The sequence below is a fragment of the Gouania willdenowi genome, chromosome 3, assembly GCF_900634775.1.
Source record: "Gouania willdenowi chromosome 3, fGouWil2.1, whole genome shotgun sequence".
Taxonomy (NCBI): domain Eukaryota; kingdom Metazoa; phylum Chordata; class Actinopteri; order Blenniiformes; family Gobiesocidae; genus Gouania; species Gouania willdenowi.
The window spans coordinates 8,714,582-8,737,828 of NC_041046.1; the positions used below are offsets into that span (position 1 = coordinate 8,714,582).

Below are 23,247 nucleotides of genomic sequence, written 5' to 3' on the forward strand. Positions count from 1 at the left end.
CAAAAGTGGTATTTAGTAACTGATGTCAGCCCAAGTACTAAAACTGAGTGGAAAGAAAGAAAGAAAGAAAGAAAGAAAGAAAGAAAGAAAGAAAGAAAGAAAGAAAGATAAGTAGAGTCCAGTTCTGCTGGTACCATGCAGTAAATTTTATCATCACTTATCATAAATGTTATTTCTCATGAAAATCTATTTAAAGTTTGTGTTGAATCAGTTCTTCTAATACAAGGTTCTATTACTGTAAGGTGCTGATCCCAGGTTATCTGCTTTAGTGTAAACCTGTTAATGGGGCTTTGCAAACATTAAGGGTTCTTTGGCACCACTAAGTCTAGACCAGAATCCCTCCATTCTCTTTCAACCACTCCTTCACCTCCTTCTCTAATTACCTGCTAAAGCCAACTGAGGAGGACTTCAATATTCATAGAGAAGTGTGGTGGTGCGGGTGTTTAGTTTAGCACGTGTGTGAGGTTAATTTGAAATGCGATCAGCAAGCTGAGAACGAACCGTAGCAGAGTCACTTTCATCACAGCAGAGCTAATAAACTCTCAGGGCTAACAGGGAGTGGGATGAAAGGGTTCTCACTGGAGTGCTGATTATTCCTTCATTACATGAGAGTAAACACCATCAGAAATAATGTGGATTTAAGGGAGGAAGACTATCTCAATCAACAGCCTGGGGAAGAGGAAGAAAGTGAACAGGATGGGAAGCTCAATAACAACAATAAAGGTCAATAAATATAGAAACAGAAGCTAAATCACGGTTGCAATGACATAGTTAAGCATTAGAGCAGGGGTGTCAAACTCATTTTAGTTCAAGGGCCAAATATGGACCAGTTCCATCACAAGTGGGCCGCAGGTTTTAAGCGGGAAAACAAACAATTTCTATGGAGCGGTGATTGTAAAGTTGTGGATGCTAACAGTAACTTTTAGCAACATTTAGCAACAAACCACCAAAAAAAACATGTGATTTTTTTATGGTAATTTTGGCCAAATATACAGCAATATTTGTGAATATTGTCGTTTTGTTTCTCGTAAAAATATATTGTCAATCTTAAATCTTAATGGTAAATATTAAATTTAAATACTAAATCTAAATTTTAAATCTAAATTTCAAACCTACATATTAAATCTAAATCTAAATGTTAAATGTAAATGTTATATTTAAATGTTAAATCTCAATGTTAATAGTAAATGTTGAATCGAATTCTAAATGTTAAATCGAAATCTTAAATGTTGCATCGAAATCTAAATCTTAAATCTAAATGCCACGGATTAAACTAAATATTTAGCTAATATGCAAATTCACCGGAAGTACCAAAATAAAAGCTTAAAGTTTTAGATTTGGTATTTAGATAAAAATGTAACATTTAGATTACATATTTTATATTTAAATTTAACTTTTGACAAGCTCATTGACATGAACAACTATGTGATCAAGTTTGCACTTCCAGTTAGAAATTAGACAAAGTGTGGAAGGCATCAACAATATCTAAGCAAAAAGTGACAGGTGCTTAAATGTCCTTTGATTTCTTTTTTTTTTTTTTTTTACCAATTTTTTTTTTGATCTGGGGAGATTTTGTGGAATGATTTCAGAAAAATTGCAGAATTTTGGAAAAAAAATATAGTTCTTTTAACAACAATGTACTACTGAAATATTTGATAATTTACACAATGATTCATGTTTTCTCTGTCATTTTCACTTTCTCCTGTGGCCCGAATCGGATGCTCTAAAGGGCCAGATTTGGCCCCCGAGCCTTGAGTTTAACACAAGCAATAGGGTTAAAAGCTTATAACAACAACTATATGTCTCATGTTTGCCTGTTTTTCCTACGTGAGTGTGGTGAAGGAAAGCTGTGCGAGACCCCTTCACACGTCCTGCCCGTAGGTTTCACCTCTGCTGCAGAGCAGGAGACAAATGTGACGCGTCAGGTTGTGGGAACGCCGCTCGGCTCCTGATCCACAGTGAGAACCGAGGGCCCGCCAACCATGTTCACTGATAGATTACAGGCTATTTTTCTGATATCACAGGGTTGCCCACTGCAAATTCTATATCTATATTATACAATCACTGTGCTGTAATTATTATTGCATTGGTAGATACGCATTTACTTTAAGCTTTGATATTTCCAGAGGCTCACTGCTGTCCAAACAACCTGAGGTGCAAACTCCTCACACGTCCCAGCTGCCTCGGCACACTTCTCCTAGCTCCACAGGCTAAGGTCTCCAAGTAAAAAAAAAAAAAAAAGTTGTTTCAAAGTATGGACAGGAATTGTAAATAAATATGTGAACAAACTATGCCACGAATCTGATGACACGATACGATTAACGATTTGCATGTCATGATACGATTAATCCTGATGTCATGATATGATTAATCCAGATACTAAATAATAATAATAATAATGATAATAATAATAATAGTAATAATAATAATAATGCTTTTTATATAAAAGTGCCTTTCGGGCCACCTAAGGACACTTTACAATAAAAACAGAATAATAGAAAAAAGAAAAGAAAAGACAAAAGAACAATGTTGGATAAATTATGGAATGAGAGGAAACATTGAATTACAGATAATATGCAGATTGGTTGTGATGGGTTTTGAGTTTTAATTTGAAAAGGGGTAAGGTGTTGATGCTTCTGATGTCAGAAATACAATACAATACAATTTACATCTTGATATATCACGATATCAAGAAAAAACGGCATGAAATACAATTTATTTCATTTTTTTTATTTGCGATAAGTAAATGGTAGCAAACTGTAATTCAAGAACCAATATCATAAACAAGTGGTATGTTTATCAAACTGTCAAATTACATTTTTCAAAAAAGTTGAACTTTTGCTTCAACAACAGATTCTTAAATTCTTAAAAAAAAAAAAAAAAAAAAAAAAAGAGTAACCACATACATCAATAAAAGTGTCCAGTATGTTTTATGAAAATAAAGTGCAATCAACTTCCAGCTAAAATGCATTGAGGAGTGATGTAGTTTAACAGTCTGACATGGTACGCTGACACCTAACTGGGAGTTTATGTGTATTTTTTGTTAAAAAAACATGATTAAAAAATTTATTTTGATATTTTTTGGATTGATACAATAATCAAGCGGTGAAATACTGTGATATATTGCCAAATTGATTTTTTCTTACACCCTTAAAACAAATGTGTTTGACATTATATAATGAAGGATTACAGGCACAGACAGACAGAGTTAAGTATTCAGTGATTTGTGAAAACATCTGTCCATAACAACTCTGATGAATATTTCCTCAAAGCATTGATGTCCAACTCAAATCCATGATCCAATCCCAACCACTTGGAAAAGTCGGCCATATTCTGCTAGTCTTCTTTTTAGTTTTGTTTTCTGTTTATCAAATACGTTACCACAGTATTTGCTACAAACACCAAAATAAACTATAAGAAATAAATAATTACAGTGCTGGGATAATTAAAAAATATTCTCACCTGAAACAATGGAGATGTATCTTTAGATTTGTGGATAACACAAATGGTCAGTGGGTAATGTATCCAAATACTTTAAACCTCTGATCATTTACAGATTGTGAGCCTGTTCCATTTGGAATCTAATTTAAGCCATTATAATAAATACTTGCCTTTCCACCTTAACATACCCGTAGCCATACTCCTAATTGTATTAATATATTTATTTTATAAAATGTGTGATTATATATATATATATATATATATATGTAACACTGTTTCAAGCCCCTAAGAACATTTTTTGTCACAATGGACTTCATCACACTCTCCTAAAAGTGGTTGTGAGTGATGTCACTCAATAGAAAACCTCATAAGAATATTACTTGATACATAATCAAATGAGCTACTTTTGTTGCCTTGTGATACAGTATCGTCTGCTGCAGGTGGGGTTCCTGACTCCAATGTCATAGTGGGTATGAAAACAAGGTCACTATCCTCTAGAACAGTGTTTCCCAACCTTTTCTGTCTCATGTACCCCCCGAGGCCTCTCTTCAGATTTGGAGAACCCCTTCCTAGGGATGGGCGATATTGACAACAAAAAAAAATCCCGATAATTTCTTGTATTTATCACGATAATGATTAAAATCACGAAAAAAAAAAAAAAAAAAACTATAAATAAAAAAATAAATAAAAAAATTCACAACTTAGTGTAAACAGGTTCCTTACAAACACAAATATATGTTTGAATACATCAACACATTTAAAAAGACTACAATAACTGCTGACTCAAAGAGTTTATGAGCTGAAATTTTATCGAATATATTAGTGCATGTGGATAACATTTAGTGTTATTGTATGTAATTCATTTATTTCCTCACTTAAAATGAAATTATTTAAAAAAAAAAAAAAAAGCACAAATAACTCGATCAGTGTTTCTACTGCTGATGAATCTTGTTTATTTCATATTTGATAATGAGTTACATAAAGTTATAGTTAATGAATAACTCTGATTTCCTATAATTAAACCAGCTCAAGCTGATGATTGAATCATTCAGTATATTTAGGTGTAATAATCTCAATAGTTACATTAGTCTAATGGGACCAGCTTTGTCTGTGAACACGTGAAATATATTTAAAAAATATTGCGTTTCACAAGGTTGGACGGATGAATGGTGACATTAATATTATGCTAACATTTATTTCACACAACGTGTGACATGTTTAGCTTTTATTCTTCCATACAAGTGTTAAATCTGACCATGAACAAATCGATGGCTCTCTGTGGTTTGATGACAATAAGACGTGTTTTTTATTTGGTCTGTTCCTTATATGGAGTGGTTAGCGTTAGCTCTTAGCCCAGTGTGTGTGTCGGTGGGTTAGCTTAGCATAGTTAGCTTTAGTTGAGTTTCCAGGTCATAATCGTTGCTACAGGTTCATCTATGTCCCCGTGTCTGTGGAACCTTGGGTGGAAATGACGGATGAGCTTGAATTGGTTCACTTTGTTGGATGATTATCTGGTTTTAACCAAGTAGCGGTCCATGATGTATCGCAGCTTCAGGTGGGTAGCCGTGACGAACACCTCACACAGACAGACGGCGGTGTGTGCGTGGGGGGGTGGTGGCAGTGCACATTGTGCATAGCTCCAGTAAACAGCGTTCCGCTCGTGGAACAAGGATTTTATGGGCATTCTTGGCTAAATTGAGGGACAAATGGCCAATTTATCGTTTATATCGTGGGGTGACAAATTCTTACCGGTTAGAATGTTTTTGACAATAAATTATAAACGATAAAATATCGCACATTCCTACCCCTTCGTCACTCCAATTTAGTAACCTTTATTTTTCTATTTAGTTGTTGTTAACATGTTGGACTCCTACTGCTTGAAAGTATCAACCTATATGTTTAACACACACTAAATATAAATTTTGTGCATTACAATTATTATATATCAGAGAATATATTTACCTCAAGTTTTAGTAATGTGCATAACATGTTAGTAAGAATTTCGTTGGATATTAAGGCCACAATATTGTTTATTTGATTAATGCCGTTTATTGTCAACGAGTGGAAAAGATGTTGAATGAGCATGTACAGTGTCTGAAATAAGCTAAACAATGACTCAGCATGTTGGAAATAGACCCATCAATGTTTCCAAGTACCCCCTGCAATGTGTTCAAGTACCCCTAGGGTTACACGTACCCCTGGTTGGGAACCACTGCTCTAGAACAGTGATTCTCAAATGGGGGTACTTGAGACAGAGAGAGAGGAGAATTAGTGATGTTTATTTTTTGTTAAAAAATATATATCCTCGCTAATTATTACCAGCAACTTACAAAATGACAACAAAAACACACAAAAGAAGAGAAAAAATATCCTGAATAATAAAAAGAACAGATAAACAACAACAAAAAAAACAGACACACTAGGAGAGAAAGATACTTACCAACGACAACAAAGACACACTAAATGAGAGAAAAATACACATCACTACAAAATACACAAAGATAACAGAGAAACATATAAAACGACATAAAAAAAAAAACAAACGAGACAAAAAACACACACGCTGAGACAGAATAATGTAAACAATACCAACAACACAAAAACGACAACAAAATCAATCTACTGAATAATAAAAAGAACGAACAACAAACAAACACACAAAAGGATGATAGAAATGATCTTGAACTGACTGAAAATAAATAAGTTAACAAATAAATACATATCTTGTGTTAATGCACAATACATGCATTGTGTATTGCTTTCAATTGTATTAAGGTACAATATTTACATTAGTAGATAAATGGTAAATTATAAATGGTAAAAATGTTATATGTGGCAATGTTGTATATCTTATAAACTCCATCCAAACATGCAAACATTTACTCCAAAGTATATCTTGAAGATACAAAATGAAAATGAACATTATTATTATTATTATTATTATTATTATTATTATTATTATTATTATTATTATTATTATTATTATTATTATTATTATTAACAAATTGCAGTAACAGTTGTTTTCAAAGTCGCTATTGATGCCAAACTTAGTAGAAAATCATAATAGTATTATTAAACCAAATGATCATCTTTCTTCAAATTCAAGTAATTTATTGATTAAAATATTTCCTTTTATATATTTTTTTCACATTATATTATTGAATTTGTAATGCCTTTTTTGTCATATTAGACTGAATTGTGGGGATAAATGTATAAAACTAATATAGATCCAAATGATGAACAAACAAAAAAGAGCTATTATAATAATAGTTTATATTCATTATTTGAACTATGGAAAGTTATTTGTAACTTCTGATCATGTTTGGGGTCAATTACATTTTACAGTTACAATTGCATTTTCAATTGTCCATGTTCAAATACAATTCAATTACAATTACAGTGGCCAACATTTTTTCCAATTACAATTAAATTACAATATTTTTTTACCCTCAGAAAGTCAATTACAATTATGTTCTCAATTACTAAAGTTTAATTACAATTGATCACAATTACTGAGCCTGAAATAAATAACCTAATAAAAGTTAACCTTTCTCTTGTGTTAGCGTTCTGTTAGCACCCTTTATGCTAACAGGTTTTAAATCAGCTGTAAACTACATTAAAAACAAATATCCAACAGCTCATATCTTTGCTATCTATTGATTATCTTGTCAGACTTCATAATCAATGAAAATATAGCTTTTAATAGTTTTAGTGTGGGCGCCTGAGCCTTTTTTGTGATTTTTTTTAAATGGTAAAATGTGGGAAAGCTTGATATGAAATATATTTTAATAATTATTAACTACATATGTGTAGAACTGTACATAGAACTGTAACAAGGTATCCTAGTTTTGCGTTAAATTATAATTGACCATTTTTATAGAATTTTCATGGCGACTACATTTACAATTATCAGATTATCTGAACTGAATTACAATTTAATTACAATTACAACAGCAGCATATTTTTAAAATGACAATTTTACTTATAATTGACCCCAACCCAACTTCTGATTATTACAAACTTGAGATTTGGTTGGAAATGTAACTTTCAAACTTGTTTATTATTATTAGTATTATCATAAATTTATATAGCACCTTTCATACATGGTTGAAGAGTTTATGTAAAGATACTACTCATAGATACTTTTACTATATGTCTATGAATCGTGTCATTTATTTATCTCTTCATTCATTTAATAGCGCAATCAATCAATCAATCAGGGAAACATGAACATGTATCGTCCCTTTTATAAATACATATTTACAGAGTGAAGAAAAAGTGATCTCTAAATTAAACAACAAAGAGGAAAGCCCAGTCATCATATCATGAATGATTTATGCCACATTACCACCTTGTAGATCATCTAATAGTATAACATTTTTTTAAATCCCGAAACGATTCAATTCACGATACTGGGTTCACGATACGATTCTCTCACGATTTATTTTACCAAATGGGACTGTACATAAATGACTGAAAAATATTCCTTTATTATTATTTTTTTGGACAAATACTGTACTATTTTCCTTTTATTTTTCATTGTCAAAAGAATCTCTTGATAAACTATTCAAAACAATGCAATTTAACTAAAAATAAATCTTGAATGAAATAAATAAAGGAATAATACAAATGAAGAAAAAGCCTATTAATTTAAATTCTGGTTCTATAATAAACAATGCAAAACTGCATAATAGTTATTTTTCTTTTTAAAAGTGCAACTGAAAATGTATTTTGTGCCTTAACAATTTGACTTGACAGTCTGCATTGTATTAGCGTCAGATATTTGTTTGGACCAGCAGAGGGCGCTGGTAACCCAGTGGTCGGTTGGCATGCAGATATCTTGTAGTGAAGAAGATAGCAGACAGAGCTAATAGAAAAACGTGACTTTTACAGATATTCACGTAACATTACAGATATTATTTTGGTGCTAAAGGGGTAAAGAATCATTTATGAATATGTTTAAGAGTAGAAGGCAGCCAGAAAGAAAGTATTAGCAGATTCCGCCCGCCGCCTACACTGCTGGATAGCGCCCTCTGCTGTTTAAAAAAGTACTGCGATTCAATTTTCACAGCATCGATGTGAACCTTGATACTTATGAGTCGATTTTTAACTGCCTTCCGATTAATCGTTACATCTCTAATTTGCATGGAAAGTGGGCTATCGTCGTGGAGTTTGCATGTTTTCCAAAGTGTTACTGTACCTATTTCTTCCCCAAACATATACTGTATGTATGTTGAGTTTTAGTGTGTATGCCTGTGATTATCTGTCGCTGTGTGACGCATGTTAGATCTTACATCTTACATAAAGGCTTCATTAGTCTGATAAAAGGATTGCATAATAAGGCATGTGGGAAGGATGCAAAAGGTTTGACTGAATCTGTGACTGACCAGTAGAGGGAACCCTGTAGCATCTTATCTGTCACTTCATTACCACATCTTGTGTTACGGAAGTTCAAAACTCAACTCAATATTCAACAACCTTGAAGTGAATTACAGTAACTGAATGAATTTTTCACAACACACGGTAGAAATAATAAGTACTTTAATATAAATAAAGGAATAAAGGCATATAAAAATAGCTGTTAAACATATTTACAAGGAATATTCATCAAAGAAAATAAATAGAAGGTAGAACACTGTGTTTTTTCAAACATATTACTAGATTCACAGCGAGGCAGTAAAGACAGAAGAGTAGTTTGTGTCCGTTGTTGGTTGATGATCGATCGTTCAGGGCTGAACGCTTTAACCCCAATACTCTCTTGGAACCAATGGGATGCAGAAGTCCTTCCCGCACATCTATATTTAGATTCAAACAGAGAACATGTCAGTTATTTTAATCTAGGATAAACAGTGATTCATACATTGTGGGAAGAGGAGCTGTTTTCATACCTGACAGCAGGGCTGTGAAGCTGGAAGTGATGGCAGCATTGTGTCATCTTGGCTCCCATCCTGCTGTGGTTGTTGATGGATGTTGTACTGATCGTGGTAAAAACTGCAGTTCCCAGAATGCAGCACGGTGTTCTGGCTGTAACACGGAGGAGAGTAAAAACTCTGGCTCAGGTTCTGGTTCTCGCTCTTTTCACCTCCCATGGCAGGGTTCTGGAAGTAGCGGAGAATATCAGGTGAGGAAGCTTCACTGGCAGAAGTGTCCACTTGGTCTCTCCTTTGGAACAGAACCTCCTCGCTGAGACCCAGTTGGGCCGACAGGTAGGAAATGTAGCGTATGGTGAGGCGAAGGGTCTCTATCTTAGTCAGAGTCTGTCCAACCGGAGCCAACGAAGGCGGTAGGTAAGATCTGAGGTGATGCAGAGCCTTTGTTAGATCTCGCATCCTCAGCTTCTCCTTCTCACTGGCACTCTCCCTCTGCTTGCTACGAATCCGTGGGACCCGACCCATCGTCCGGCCTCGTCCCGATAAGGAGCAGGGTGATGACTTCAGGCTGGATGCTGCTTTGGGAGTGGCCTGTGGAGGTTGCTGATAGGAAGGAGAGAGGCTGGAGTCCATGGAGTGCACAGGGGAGAGGGTGTCTGGAGAGGAGAGGCTGGAGAAGTCCGTGTCGGAGCACCACTGGTACTGCAGGCTGTAGTCGAGGAGAGACACAGAGGAGGTATCCATGTTGTGGAGGCACCGAGTCAATGGATGGATTCGAGAGAAGAGGAAGTTTTGAGTGCTGCTCAGCTCTCCTCTACTGGTTTATAAGTCCAGGCCAGGCCACAGAGGTGTGAAGTGACACCTCCGCAGATTCTCACATACAATCCCTGTCTAAAGCAGAGGCCACTGCCCCTGACCACAAACACACACTACCACCGAGTCTCGCTGCTTCCCTCTGAGTCTGGGAAAGTTCAGCTGCAGGAGTGGAAGTGTGAATTTTTGCTCCTGCTCCAAACAACAAAAAACAGCTTCTGCTTCTGGGTGTTTTTGACTTGAAACAGGTTCAAGCTTGATGCTTTTCTCACCTGTTTAAGAGTTCATCTGATTTCTTTTGCATTCCCTCATACACTGACTTACCAACAAAACTCAGCAGCTCTATAGTACAACAGGAAGGTGTGAAAAAGACCCACTCGGAAATAGAAATAATAGCCAAAGTGCGAAGTGCAAAAATGATTTTCTTATTTAGCAACATAGGTTAGTTGGAGACTGATTGTAGTTTTCTATGCAGACCAGCATGGAAGCAGCAGCAGGAACCAAAGAGGCACAGCGCATAAAGCAGTCATTAGATAGATTCATTAGGGTTAGGGTTAATAAAATTATAAATCATTTTATGATGATTTATAATTTTATTTTCAAATAAACACCATACAAACACTTAAACTTAACATGAAAGCAGGGTCATGTGCAAGCATCATTATGTGGGTTTCAATACATTCCATTACACAGAAAAAAAAAAAAAAAAAAAAAAAAAAAAAATATATATATATATATAAGAATACAAATAGTCATAATAATCATAATAGCTTTGAGATGCCTTATACAGTATATTAAACATTTTAACAGCATTAATCCAACAATTCAACTCAATTCAGATTTATAAGATATTTACTTGAGCTGAAAACTTAATAATAATAGGTATGATAAATAAGGTGACCATTTACTATTGTACTTCTTGATTCTATTCAACAACCTGTACGATTGTCTTTCTAATGATGCGAGCTGACCAAGGGAGGTTTGCCATAGAATAACTGAAGAGGCTGAAGGGGATTTCTACTTACTCACCAGTCATTTTCTCCTGAGCATAATAGCCGTTTGTGCCTATTAAAAACACTCATGAAATGATCAAGAAACACACAAAGCTATATCATGAATACAAGCTAGTAATATGAAAAAAATACTGTTCATAATGATGTTTGGAAGATGAGTGAAGCAACAGTGTTGTTTTCCATAAATTATTCCAGCTATTTGAGGCAGCAGGGGGGATAGGGGGAGGGAATGATGAAAGGCTAAACTTTGGAGATGATATTTCTGAATTAGTGTTAGATGATGTTGGGAAGGAACTGCCTTCTAGTGTCGTTTGTACCAATACTGGCTCCACACTTTTAAAGCATCATGGTCATGTCAAAGTTAGCCTGTCAGCAGAAGGAACTCTAACATTCTGCTTGTTGACACATTACGTCAATGGCCAGCAGAGACTCACAGAATACTTCGTATGTACAGAATATGAGCATCAGTGGCATGTATCACAACTAAAAACAACATTTTTTCTGACTGAAATCCCATCAGGATTTATTGTGACATTTATCAAAGACCTTCAAAAATCTATAGAAGTTCAATAAAAGCCTTTATATTTGGACATGTGACTACAGTGATCAATTTGGCAACCTTATTAAGGCCTTTTGTACAGCCTCACCTCAGTTTCTCAAGGTCATAATATTGTATTGAAAGACAGCAATAGAATATTGGTTTCTATAGTCATTGACCCTTGTCATGCAGTAAGGATACACCATTACTTGTATTATGTGATCCATAAAAGAACTTCAACACAGTCTGATTATATTTCCCATGAAGCTGTTGTAGGAGCTCTGGTTTTGTTCATTACCTCTCTGCCTGCCAAGGAGGTAATGTTTTCTACGGCCGGGTTACGTAAAAAGTGCTTAATGATTCTGGATAAATCCTCTTTGGTGGAATTTCAAAAATTAATATATTGGCTCGCAATGACCAATTTTTATTAAATGTAGTCACTTATGTCGGGTTGGTTCCAAAATGACTCCATTGTACAGTATTTCATCTGGATCAGAATCGGATTTCTCATTTCATTGTGATTTTTTTTTTTTTTTTTTAAATGGGGTTGTTTATATATTTGGACCTATTGTATGGTTATTAATGGTGGTAGAAATGTCTTGTAAGCCTTTAAAGTGTGAATGACCATGGCACCATGATCAGGATCAGTGATCCATATAACTGACAATATAATGCAAAGAGGATACTCGGCACTTAGCGAAGGTTTGCACTCTCTGAGTGCTCTTGCTGGGTATATTATTTATTGTTTTATTGGCTTTGAGAGGAAAGGTTGAGTCAATAATCTCTTCCTAGAACAATGGGGAATAAAATCTAAGTCACAATTGTTGCAAGACTAATTACTAGTCCCACTTTTTAGAAAGAGTCCATGAGACATAAGGGAAGAGCAAACTACTGTTATGGTATTGGAAGTGTTTTAGAAATCAGAAATGTGTAGCAGAACAAAAACAAATGATCATTGTATCTTTGAAGACTATTGTTCAACTGTATACCTAACATTGGCAGAGTAAGTAATGGTGAATTTCACAGTTCAGCGAGTATGTGAAGAGGATTTCGTGTTATAATGCAAAAATGGACAAAACATTACTCAAATTAATCACAGTTTGGCACTATCCATCTGCTTCCTCATCATCACCTCACTTCAACCTTGACCCTGGCATAAAATTGCCATTCCCTGTTTAAATCTTGACCTGTTCATAACCCCTTCTTAATAACCCAAACATTGCAGAATGTTCGACTTGATCTGTGAGTCCAGTACAGGAGCTAATGCCTCCCTGTGTAGCTGTTGCTCTTGTTTGTTTTTCAAGGTACAGCGCTCAGAACTTGTAATGAAAAGGATTAAACTGTAAATGTAAAATTAATGAGGTGTAATGAAGCCTAATGAACCGGGGTCGTCCAGTTAAAGCAGAGGTGTGATGGTTTCACACTGATGAGAACTGATGAGCCTGGAGGCGTCGATTCACACCTCGGCTGTGAGAACCAGGAATGCTGCAGCCTTGTAACCTCAGTCCCAGACTTCAATGCACAGACAGTGAAACACTTATCAAGCACTACTTTGGGTTTTTCTTAAACATAGTTACTGGTTTGGAGTATTTAAGAACCAATGTAACATCTTAGTACTTTCAAGCATATTGGGTTAAATGGAGATACAAGAAGAAATGAACTAAAGACCTTATATTCAGACTCTCCTAAAGATACAATCTTTACCTTATGGAAGACAGCTTGATTCTTTGAGCCAACCTAAGAAGGCTGAACTAGTGATGAACCCCGCTGCTCGACCTCACCAGTCACCCTGAGCAAGGTGAGGCTGTGGGAGCCTCGTGCAGAGTTTGGCACCTCTGGGTGGATGCCCACCCACAGCAGGCAGGAGAGTGGGCTGCCTGCCACCTGTGTGAGCCTCTGCTGTCCTCATCACTCGTGCGGTCTTTCTGCTTTCATTTCTTACAAATGAAAACCATTTTTTTTTTAAATTTGCCATTACAGTTTTTTCTCGATTGCTTACACACATTTCTCGAAACAAAACTCCATACTCTAAACACAATTCCAAAACTGCACACTCACCTCCCAAAACGACAAACTTCCAGGTCAAAATCAACACACACACACCGGGTTCCGGAACCGGGTCTTGGTGCCCAACCCTATTCATAAATCAAAATCTTCGTTAATGTAAAAAAAAAAATCAGATATCAGTGCCAGCAACACTTCTGTATCACAACTATACAGAAGTGTTGCTGTAACAAATAATAAAATAAAACACACTTTTAAAAAAAAGGTTCGGCATCAGTTATGTCTTTATCATGGGTAGAGGGAGCTGCCAGATTACCGCCTTGGACTAAGTTATCAGAGATACTTTTCTCACTAGTTTTGCAGGAGCTTTGATTCCAATCTCCTTCAGGGTGGGGGTGGGGCCGGGGGGAGCAGCGGCGCCGTATCGATACGAGTGAGATCCTCAGTTTGTGTAAGGTTTAGCAGCACGGCATTCTTTATAAACCACCTGCATCTTGTCAAGTTTACCATCTTTCTACACCTGATTGAAAGTTTTTAGGTGCATTATAAACCTCATCTATAGCTGCTGCTGCTGCTCTCACTGACCATTCAATGTTCTTCGGAAACACAGGATAGAAATACAACATGGAAAAACCGCCCTGCAACCCTGAAAACAGGAACAAGTGGGTCAGAAAATGGATGGATTATGGATAGATGAAAAAAATCAATGCAACCATGGATTTTATCGATGCAGGCACGCAGTGAATGATGCATCTCAATTTCACCTGTAAATTGTACCGATGCACACTGAATGAATCGATACACTTGCACACGTTTGTATCAAGATACCAATTCATATCGATTAATCTCTACATACTTAGTTTGGAAGCATTTTTCTGTAAATTTCCAGACAAAATTGTTTTGTAGACTTCAGAATTCATTCTGCTGCTACCATCATGAATTACATCATCAATAAAGACTAGTGAGCCCGTTTCAGAAGCAACCATGCAAGCCCAAGCCATGGCATTACCTCCACCATGCTTCACAGATGAGCTTGTGTGTTTTGGATCATAAGCAGATCTTTTCTTTCTCCATACTTTGGCTTTTCCATCACTTTGGTAGAGGTTCATCTTGGTCTCATCAGTCCATTACACTTTGTTCCAAAACTTTTGTGGCTCATTTCTGCTTTTCTTTGCAAAATCCAATCTGGCCTTTCTGTTGTTTTTGCTGATGAGTGGTTTGCATCTTGTGGTATGGTCTCTATATTTCTTCTCTGGAAGTTTTCTTCAAACAGTGGATTGTGATACCTTCACCCGTGCCCTGTGGAGGTTGGCAGTGATGTCACTGACTGTTGTCTTTGGGTGTTTCTTCACAGCTCTCATGTTTCTGTCATCAACTGCTGTTGATACACTTGGCCAACCTGTTTAATGTCCTGTTTAATCTGTTGCTCAGTACACCAGTAGTTTCTTTCTTTTTCATTTTCCCTTTTCTCTCAGCTTCAAAATGGTTTGCTTTTCTTCCGTAGACATCTCTCTGGTCTTCATGTTTGCTTAACAGCAAATGCAGTTTTCACAGGTGAAACCCAAAGCAAAAAACAAGAACTATTTAATGTTTAAGCAATCAATCACCTGAGCAACGAGAAACACCATCAGTCACATGTTCCAATACTTTTGCTCACTTGTAAAGTGCGTGGGTTCAAACAAAATGTGCTTTGTCCTGAGATGTTTAACACATCTAGATGTAAAAACTATGAAATAAAAGCTGGAATTCTGAACTTTTGACTCATATTCATGTTTTGATCTGAAACCCAAATGTTTTCAGTATACAACAACAACAAAGGAATTGACCTTGACGTTCCAATACTTTTGGAGGGGACTGTAGTTTTAGACACTGCATAGATCAATTCATAACTGTAGGGTTCAGCTGGTATTACAGTTTTTTGCCCATTGCTTGAACGTGTTTTGAAAAACTTGGCTCATTGTGTCAAAACATTAAACACAAGCACATAAGACACAACACTGGGAAATAAAAGAATTCACATTTATGTCAAATTGAATCGCTGCTATTGTAACCTAACAATCCTTTGTCAAAATGTCACTGTGATGACAAAATGAGCATGGAGGGACCAGAACTGATGGACTATGATGCCAGGCCAGATGTTTAGCTGTGGTTCTCTCAGGGCAGGGGTCTGCAACCTGTGGCTCTGGGGCCTACTGTTGCCCTTTGACTCTTTTGCAAAGGCTCCCTGTAGCTTTAAAAAAAACTATTGAAATAAAGTACTTTTTTACAGAGGCTATTAATGATAAATGACAAATAAAATCAAGATATAAGAATTTGTTGACCTAAAATAAATCATGTTGTGCAATGACTCAGCACCTTCCTATTTCACCTCCTGCAACATCTACAGACCATCAACTTTCCTGCACCTGTGGCTAATAAAGTTTTAAATCCCTGGTAAGATAACTAAACCAACACAAACACTATTCTGGAAGAAAATAGAGATCACATGATCAAGTGTTATCAAATTCAAGTTACTTTTTGAAGCCTTTCAAATACATTAACTAAAAAAATCTTCTTTATATAACATTGTGTTAAAAAAAAAAAAAATGCAAGATACTGTTTTGTTTCTTGATGTCAATTTATTTTATTTGATTTTAAACTGTTTTTAAGTTTCCATTTACATGATCAATAAAAATCAAATCAAATCCAACATTATTCTATATAATTTTAACTGTATAGAATTTAATACACTGTATCGTCTTCATTGAGAAGATATTTTTTTGGCTCCAGGACTTTAATCCAGGTGAGATGAGGTTAAATGGTTCCTTGTAGAGTAAAGGTTGCAGACCCCTGACCAGGGGAAGAGGGTTAGGAGACCCCACCATATGAGCTAGACCCTCTGAATTTCAGATACCTGTGTAGCTTTCTGAATGTATCTCTACAGTATGTGGTACTGATTCAACCAGTTACTGTTCTGTATTGTAAATGAAAAGGACTGTTACACTTACCTGTACATATTCATGTCAAAATTATTTCACTCTGACACTTCCTCTCAAATGGGATCCTGTACAGTTGCTTCATGACACAAGAAATGTTTAATAGTGGTAATGCTAACTCGATTTATGTTGTTGAATTCTTGCCTATCTTGCCACATTCTAGTGTGATTATGGTGGTTTCACAATTAGGTGAATGTAGGTTTAAAAAAAAAAAAAAAGATCATTATTATTATTTTAATGAAACCCATAAAAGAATTAAACAGTTGAACTAAGGCTTTATTTGCAAACTCTTGACAGCATTTTCAACAATTTACAAGCCCAAAAATGTGTGTTAGTTTAATTGGACTCTGAAGTGTGTGTGTGCGTGCGTGCGTGCGTGTGTGTGTGCGCGTGTGCATTCTGGACCCTAGGTGAGAAACATGGGAGGTGGTGAGGTCAGCTAAAGGTGAACAATGAATTTTTTTTTACCTTTTAACAAAATCCAGCTAAGTACACACTATAGAGACTCCCATAAACAGTCTCCTCAGAAGAGCAATTGTTTAATTGAGCTGCAACTTATTGTTACTGAAAATGCTTTTAGATAAATGTAGCTTTCATTTGGATGGATGAATAGTGAATCTACGGGATGCAGTAACATTTTCCAACAATGGAAGAATATAATCCCGATAAAGCGGAAGTTTACACATGACCTCTGCAGTCATCGTCTCGGTGAACCCTGTCCTCGTCAAACATCCTGATAAGCCTGTTGAACAGATCAGCAGAGTGTGTTTCACACCTCTGTCAGAGTAAACACAACCTCCTACTACTAGCACTGTACTGACACTTGTGTGCGGAACACCCCCACACCACCCCCACTCCATCTTTTTCAAAGCACCACACAGCACTGGGGTCCTACTCACTTAAACAAACTACAGGGTTCAGGATTCTTCACCAGGGTTTATTGTCATTATTGACTGGGTTGGCATGGCCTCACTCTGTGCTGGGCACCCATGAAAATGTAAAAATACAATTAAAAAAAATGATACTGGGAAGCAGAATCAATTATTAAAATCGGCACCCAAAACATTTTTTTTTCTTTTCCCCATCTTCACGTCTTCTCATTAAGCACAGAACTCAAACAGTTAACAATTGTTTCTTTCTCACATTGTGAAAAGCAGGTGACCACTAAAGGTGGTGTGGCGATTACCATCATCATATATCCTGGTGTTCTCCCACTGACGCAAAAACACAACATCTCCCACCTCCAGCAGCAGCGTAGCACCATTAGAGGAAGCTGACGGATGAGAAGGCTGATGCTCATATGCAATACAAATGTGTTGTCCATTCTTCATCAGCACGGCCCCCGAAGCAAGTGTAGGGCTTCCTTGTCCATACATGTAGAGCTCAAAGTGATAGGCCCCCCTCGCTGGGGCAGTAAAGAGCCCTGTGGGACAGCTTAGTCAATGAATGGGTTCATCTTATCATTTTGATATTCATTAAACCAGCGTTGTTTGTACCTGTCTGTGGGTTATAGGCGTTTCCAATATTTTCAAACACATTTCTGAAGATCAGATTTGTGTGTGTGTTGAACGGTCCTGTGAATCCTGATCCAGAATCCAGCAGGGAGGTAGAGAAGGCAACCCGCCTCACTTTAAGAGAGAAAAGCCCTTTTACAGCAGCTGAGGGTCCAGGAAGAAGAATACTGTGGTACTGAGATAAAATCACAAACCTTCTCTGTCTTTCCTCAGAGCTTCTACCTGCTTTTCAGTGATGTTTGCTTTGGTTTTAATAGTGACCAGCTCTGCTGCCTGTGCTGAAAGAGAAACCTTTGCACTTATTCTCTACTGAAAGAAAACCAACAATGTTTTTCATACAAGTATTTCGTACAAGTATTTTTCAATAAAATCTTTTTAAAAACTAACATTACGTTCACACTGCAGGTCTGCACACTGCACAATTTGGATTTTTTCATAAAATCCGATATTTGTGTGTGATCGTTCATATTACATATTATATGCGCCTTCAATCAGATTGGAGTATGAAGGGAATGCAACACTGAAGTGACACGCATGTGCAGAAGAGGTCCTAAGGTGACCCATGACCCCACAGCCACGCACGGTGTATGTTGCACTGAAAAATGTATTTTCAACAGAAGTCAGCACTTCACAACTGCATGCTCTGCCATGGCTGTTGTTTTTCTACGCAGCTTCTCCTGGAACTCAGAATGATGAGGTTTTCGCACGGTGACGACATAGGAGTCGGATAGAAAGCGCCTCGGTCGTCCAGACTTCAGTCGCATTGCAAAAAATCAGATGCGTATCGAATTTAGGACCAAATATGAAAAATGAACTGGGTCGGATTCGAAAAAAAATCTGAATTGTGCTGTTCAGACTGTTTTTAACAGATACAGGTCACATATGGGCAAAAAGACTGGATTTGGGTCGCATTTGCCTGCAGCGTGAACTTTTTCATCTAAACATCAGGAGACTCTTCAATGGGACCTTAAACCAGTGGTGGCTGCTGCTAAAACTAATGAGTGGGCGACCAAGTTCTCTTGGTTAAATATTAGAGCAAGTCTGCAGCTGTAAAATGTAGCCTGTTGGTTTGCATCGGGGTTTGAAACTGTAAACACATTCAATACAAAGTGTTCAACACGTTTAATGTGTTTTAAATGACTTTAGCACTCTAGTTTATTTGAATTTGCAACAAACTTTAAAGTTATTTTAGAGACACGTATTCTTCTTCTTCTTTCTTGATTATTGGCATGTTGCAACCAACTTGAATAGATGCATATCACCAGCTACTGTAGATGTTTTATTTCATTACTTTCCCTTTGATGTGTCACCAGCTCTTTGGAGCGCCACCTGCAGCGAGGAACTGGCTTTTCTAAGGCACCTTAGGGGCATTTACAATAATTGAAACACATCGACATTTTTGTAATGCATATGAGAAGTTTTGAATAAAACATTTTTTGTATCTTTACCAGACACGTACTTTTGAATTCTATTCAGGTATCTGTCATTGCAAATGTTATACTTACTTTGGATTTGTTGTTGTTGTTGTGTGTCTTGCTGTTGCTGCTGTTGCTGCTGTTGTTGCTGCTGTTGTAGTTGCTGTTGTTGGTGTTGGATTTGTTGTTGTTGCTCACCTTTTTGCAGTTCCAGTTCTTTCAGTGTGGATGATTGCTCTAAAATATTAAGCAAATGTTGATAACATGTTAGATACTGTAAATCAACCCTATAAATGACAGATGCAGCTTATTTGAATATACATCAGGGTTCTTGTTTGAGCGTAGGGACCCCAGACGTTGTCATTTTGCACCCCTACGGAGCAATGACTCCTCCTACGCTCCATTTTCAGCAACGTAGGAGGGATTTTCTTTTGTTTTTTCCTTTTTTAATCGGTACCATCATAATATTTGTTGCACACATGGACACACAAGTGATCTCCAGGCGTGCACGGGTTGTTTTAACTCTCTTTTTAATCTGAATAACCGAGAAACACATACATCAGCCACACCATTTATTAATAAAGACAATCTGCTCAGTGCCGCTGTCTTTACCTGAGGACCCAAAGGACCCCTGCTACCACTTAGTTGCCCTTGATGCTGCCTGTGTACTCCCTCAGCTTGGTAACCATAATTACCAATATAAAAAGTGTAGCTTCAACCAGTCAGACAAAGTGTGGAGCGCACATGAAGCTTCTCCACATGTTTATAACCCAACGGATCATATTATATGGGCGCGCACGGACGTGAATACCGTCTAAGTTAATACACGCTGTATAAAATACAAATATTGTCCACCCTATGATGTAGGCTGAGCTGTATGAACACAGCATCAGAGCCACAGACAAGGTTTGTCTGTTTATTTTACGATTAATTAATATTGTATAATCTCACTAATTTAAGCATTAACAGTCATCAATTTCTGCATTCCTTCCTTCCTGCTTATGCGGCAATAACAGTGTTGTTTTTGGTCTGAATTATGGATTCTAATTCTTCATATTTTCTAAGTATGATTAATTGTGACGTAAATCTGCCTGGTTTCTCCGTGTTTGTGATTGGTCTGACGCTGCAATCGCCACCTCTTCCACTATAGCGTGCAAATAATCAGGCTGAAGTCACCTGGGTTAAGTTAACGTGTTGTAACCTGCTTCATAGTACAGCTGCTCTCTGACGGAGAATGTTTGGTTAGGTGAAGCCCATTAATGGAGATATACTTATCCAGCTTCGTAGTGCAGGCCCTTAAAGTCTTCAAACAGAAAGCTTTTATTCATCAGATATTTGTTACTTTTCAGTCTTTTATCTTGAGGAACTATTACAGTATAAATCTATGTTTCAATGCTGAGCGATGTGCATCACATTACCTTCATTCTGTCTTTGCAGGTACTTCACTTCCACCTCAAGTTTAGCCAGCTGGATGCTGATGTCTCTCAGCACAGAGTTGATGTCGGGGATGCAGTTTTGCTGTTGGTTCAGGACACTGTGAGGTTCCTCTCCTGCAGGTTTGGTTGAAATTGTTTCATTCTCAGACTCAGTTTGGAGTGCAGCTGCTGAGATGCAGCAGATACTGAGCAGCAATGGAAGAAGCAAAGCCATCTCTCTTCTCTGACTGTGCGTTTCAATTGTTAAACCAGCAATAAATAATGTCGTGACTGAAGGACAATGATTAATGAGTTACCAGAAGAGTTTATCAGACAGACGGGCACGAGATAACATTCAGTACTTTGAACATTAAATCAAATTTTATTGTTATCTATATCAGTAATCCCTCTCCACACAATCTCCACTGATGTGTTATGGCTTTGGGTCGGAGCCTTTTTTCTTGCAATCCACTCATATTTCTTTGGTGTTTGAAATGTTCAGATTCAGGCTGTTACTGTTGCACCACAATATCAGTTTGTAAAATATAAATATTGGGAGGAGGAAATGCAAATACATTAATGTAGCACAATCGATTTGAACAAACCTTGAACATTTTGCGGTGCCTGTTTTTGCGTGTTTATTCAACTTTGTTTGTTTTGGGGAGAGCTTATTTGACTGGTTTTATTGTCCCTCAAACAGGTGGTAACTGTCACAGCTTTACACACAGTCATGGCTGCAGTGATTGTTGCAAGTCAAAGGCAACAAAAGACCAGTGCCCGCATATTCACGTCAGAGTCTCTCAGAGAGCTCCAACTTAGCCTAAAAAAGCAAGGAATCTTAGCTTAACTTCAGGAAGTTTCTGACAGCAATTTTGAGCAACGAGGGACTGAAACTTTGATCGTACTGAGGCGGTGTGGTTGACCCCGTTGCTGAGTATGATAAAGACTGCTAAAAGCTGTCATTGGTTGTTAGAGAAAGGGAAAAAGAATAAGCACTCTGTGCCCCTAGTAATGACTGGAGAGTAAACTCAACTGATTAAGAAATGTGTACTCATTAGGGATGTAACGATTAATCGTAAGGCAGTTAAAAATCGGTTCATAGGTATCACGATTGACATTGATACTTTGAAAATTGAATCGCAGTACTTTTTTTAAACAGCAGAGGGTGGTATATATTTATCCCTTCTCTTGTCCAGCAGTGTAGGCGGCGGGCTGAATCAGCTACTACTTTCTTTCTGTCTGCCTTCTACTCTTAAACATGTTAATAAATGATTCCTTACCCCTTTAGCACCGAAAGAATATATATATATATATCTGTAAAAGTCACGTTTTTCTATTAGCTCTGTCTGCTAGCATAGCTTCTCTTCTTCACTGCAAGAATTTCTGCATGCCAACCGACCACTGGTTTACCAGCGCCCTCTGCTGGTCCAAACAAATATCTGACGTAAATCAGTGAAATGTCTTTTTTTTTTTTTTTCCAAGTGTCCAATTGTTAAGGCACAAAATACATTTTCAGTTGCACTTTTAAACAGAAAAAGAACTATTATGCAGTTTTGCATTGTTTACTATAGAACCAGAATTTAAATTAATAGGCTTCTTCTTCATTTGTATTATTCCTTTATTTATTTCATTCAAGATTTATTTCTAGTTAAATTGCATTGTTTTGAATAGTTTATCAAGGGATTCTTTTGACAATGAAAAATAAAAGGAAAATAATACAGTATTTTCTAAAAAAATAAAGGAATATTTTTCAGTCATCATTTGTGTACAGTCCCATTTTGTAAAATAAATCGTGAGAGAATCGTATCGTGAACCCAGTATCGTGAATCAAATCATATCGGGAGTTGAGTGAATCGCTACATCCCTCGTACTCATGAAATCAATTTAATTCAGCAAAATTAAATTAATTTTTACACAACACACACACAAATGTTTGAACCTCATTCACTTGCCGATTATTATATTGATTTACTTATTGTTGTTAACTGTCCACTTTATGTATTTGATATTATTGGTGGATGCAGACGCAGCTGTCAGTGATTACTGTGATTGCTGAGGCTCTTTAAAAAGTGAAATTAAAGAGTGAAACTGGGTCCTGGGATCAGGGCACAAAGGAAGGAACAGACCTGAGAGAGCATTGTCCAACTCTGCTATCTGCTGTAATCCAAAACCAGAGCAGAGATTGTAGCAGCACACAAGCAAAGTTCTTCTCAAACAGGTGAATGTTGTAGTAAGTCTACTATTAAAGC

At 36.8% G+C, this 23,247-nt stretch overlaps 2 protein-coding genes across 2 annotated transcripts; both read right to left on the bottom strand.

Annotated features, from left to right (window-relative positions):
- Window positions 1-9,323: 9,323 nt before the first annotated feature.
- On the bottom strand, window positions 9,324-10,055 carry LOC114459195 (mesoderm posterior protein 1-like). The gene has a single exon (XM_028441526.1). It carries the CDS (start codon window positions 10,053-10,055, stop codon window positions 9,324-9,326), a length of 732 nt encoding a protein of 243 aa, XP_028297327.1.
- A 7,515-nt stretch (window positions 10,056-17,570) lies between these two features.
- LOC114457819 (putative uncharacterized protein DDB_G0274435) lies at window positions 17,571-21,258 on the bottom strand. The gene is made up of 5 exons (XM_028439922.1): window positions 21,002-21,258; window positions 19,674-19,820; window positions 18,363-18,446; window positions 18,151-18,282; window positions 17,571-18,077 (listed from the first exon to the last, which is right to left on the bottom strand). The coding sequence occupies exons 1-5, from the start codon at window positions 21,231-21,233 to the stop codon at window positions 17,794-17,796; spliced, it is 879 nt and encodes a 292-aa protein (XP_028295723.1). The 5' UTR covers window positions 21,234-21,258; the 3' UTR covers window positions 17,571-17,793.
- Between the last annotated feature and the right edge of the window lie 1,989 nt (window positions 21,259-23,247).

Coding starts and splice junctions, on each gene's coding strand:
- LOC114459195 (XM_028441526.1), bottom strand. CDS start 10,055: ATGGATACCTCCTCTGTGTCTCTCCTCGACTACAGCCTGCAGTACCAG.
- LOC114457819 (XM_028439922.1), bottom strand. CDS start 21,233: ATGGCTTTGCTTCTTCCATTGCTGCTCAGTATCTGCTGCATCTCAGCA. Junction 18,283..18,362: donor TCTGAGGAAAGACAGAGAAG/GTTTGTGATTTT, acceptor TCTCTCTTAAAG/TGAGGCGGGTTGCCTTCTCT. Junction 18,078..18,150: donor CGCCTATAACCCACAGACAG/GTACAAACAACG, acceptor GCTGTCCCACAG/GGCTCTTTACTGCCCCAGCG.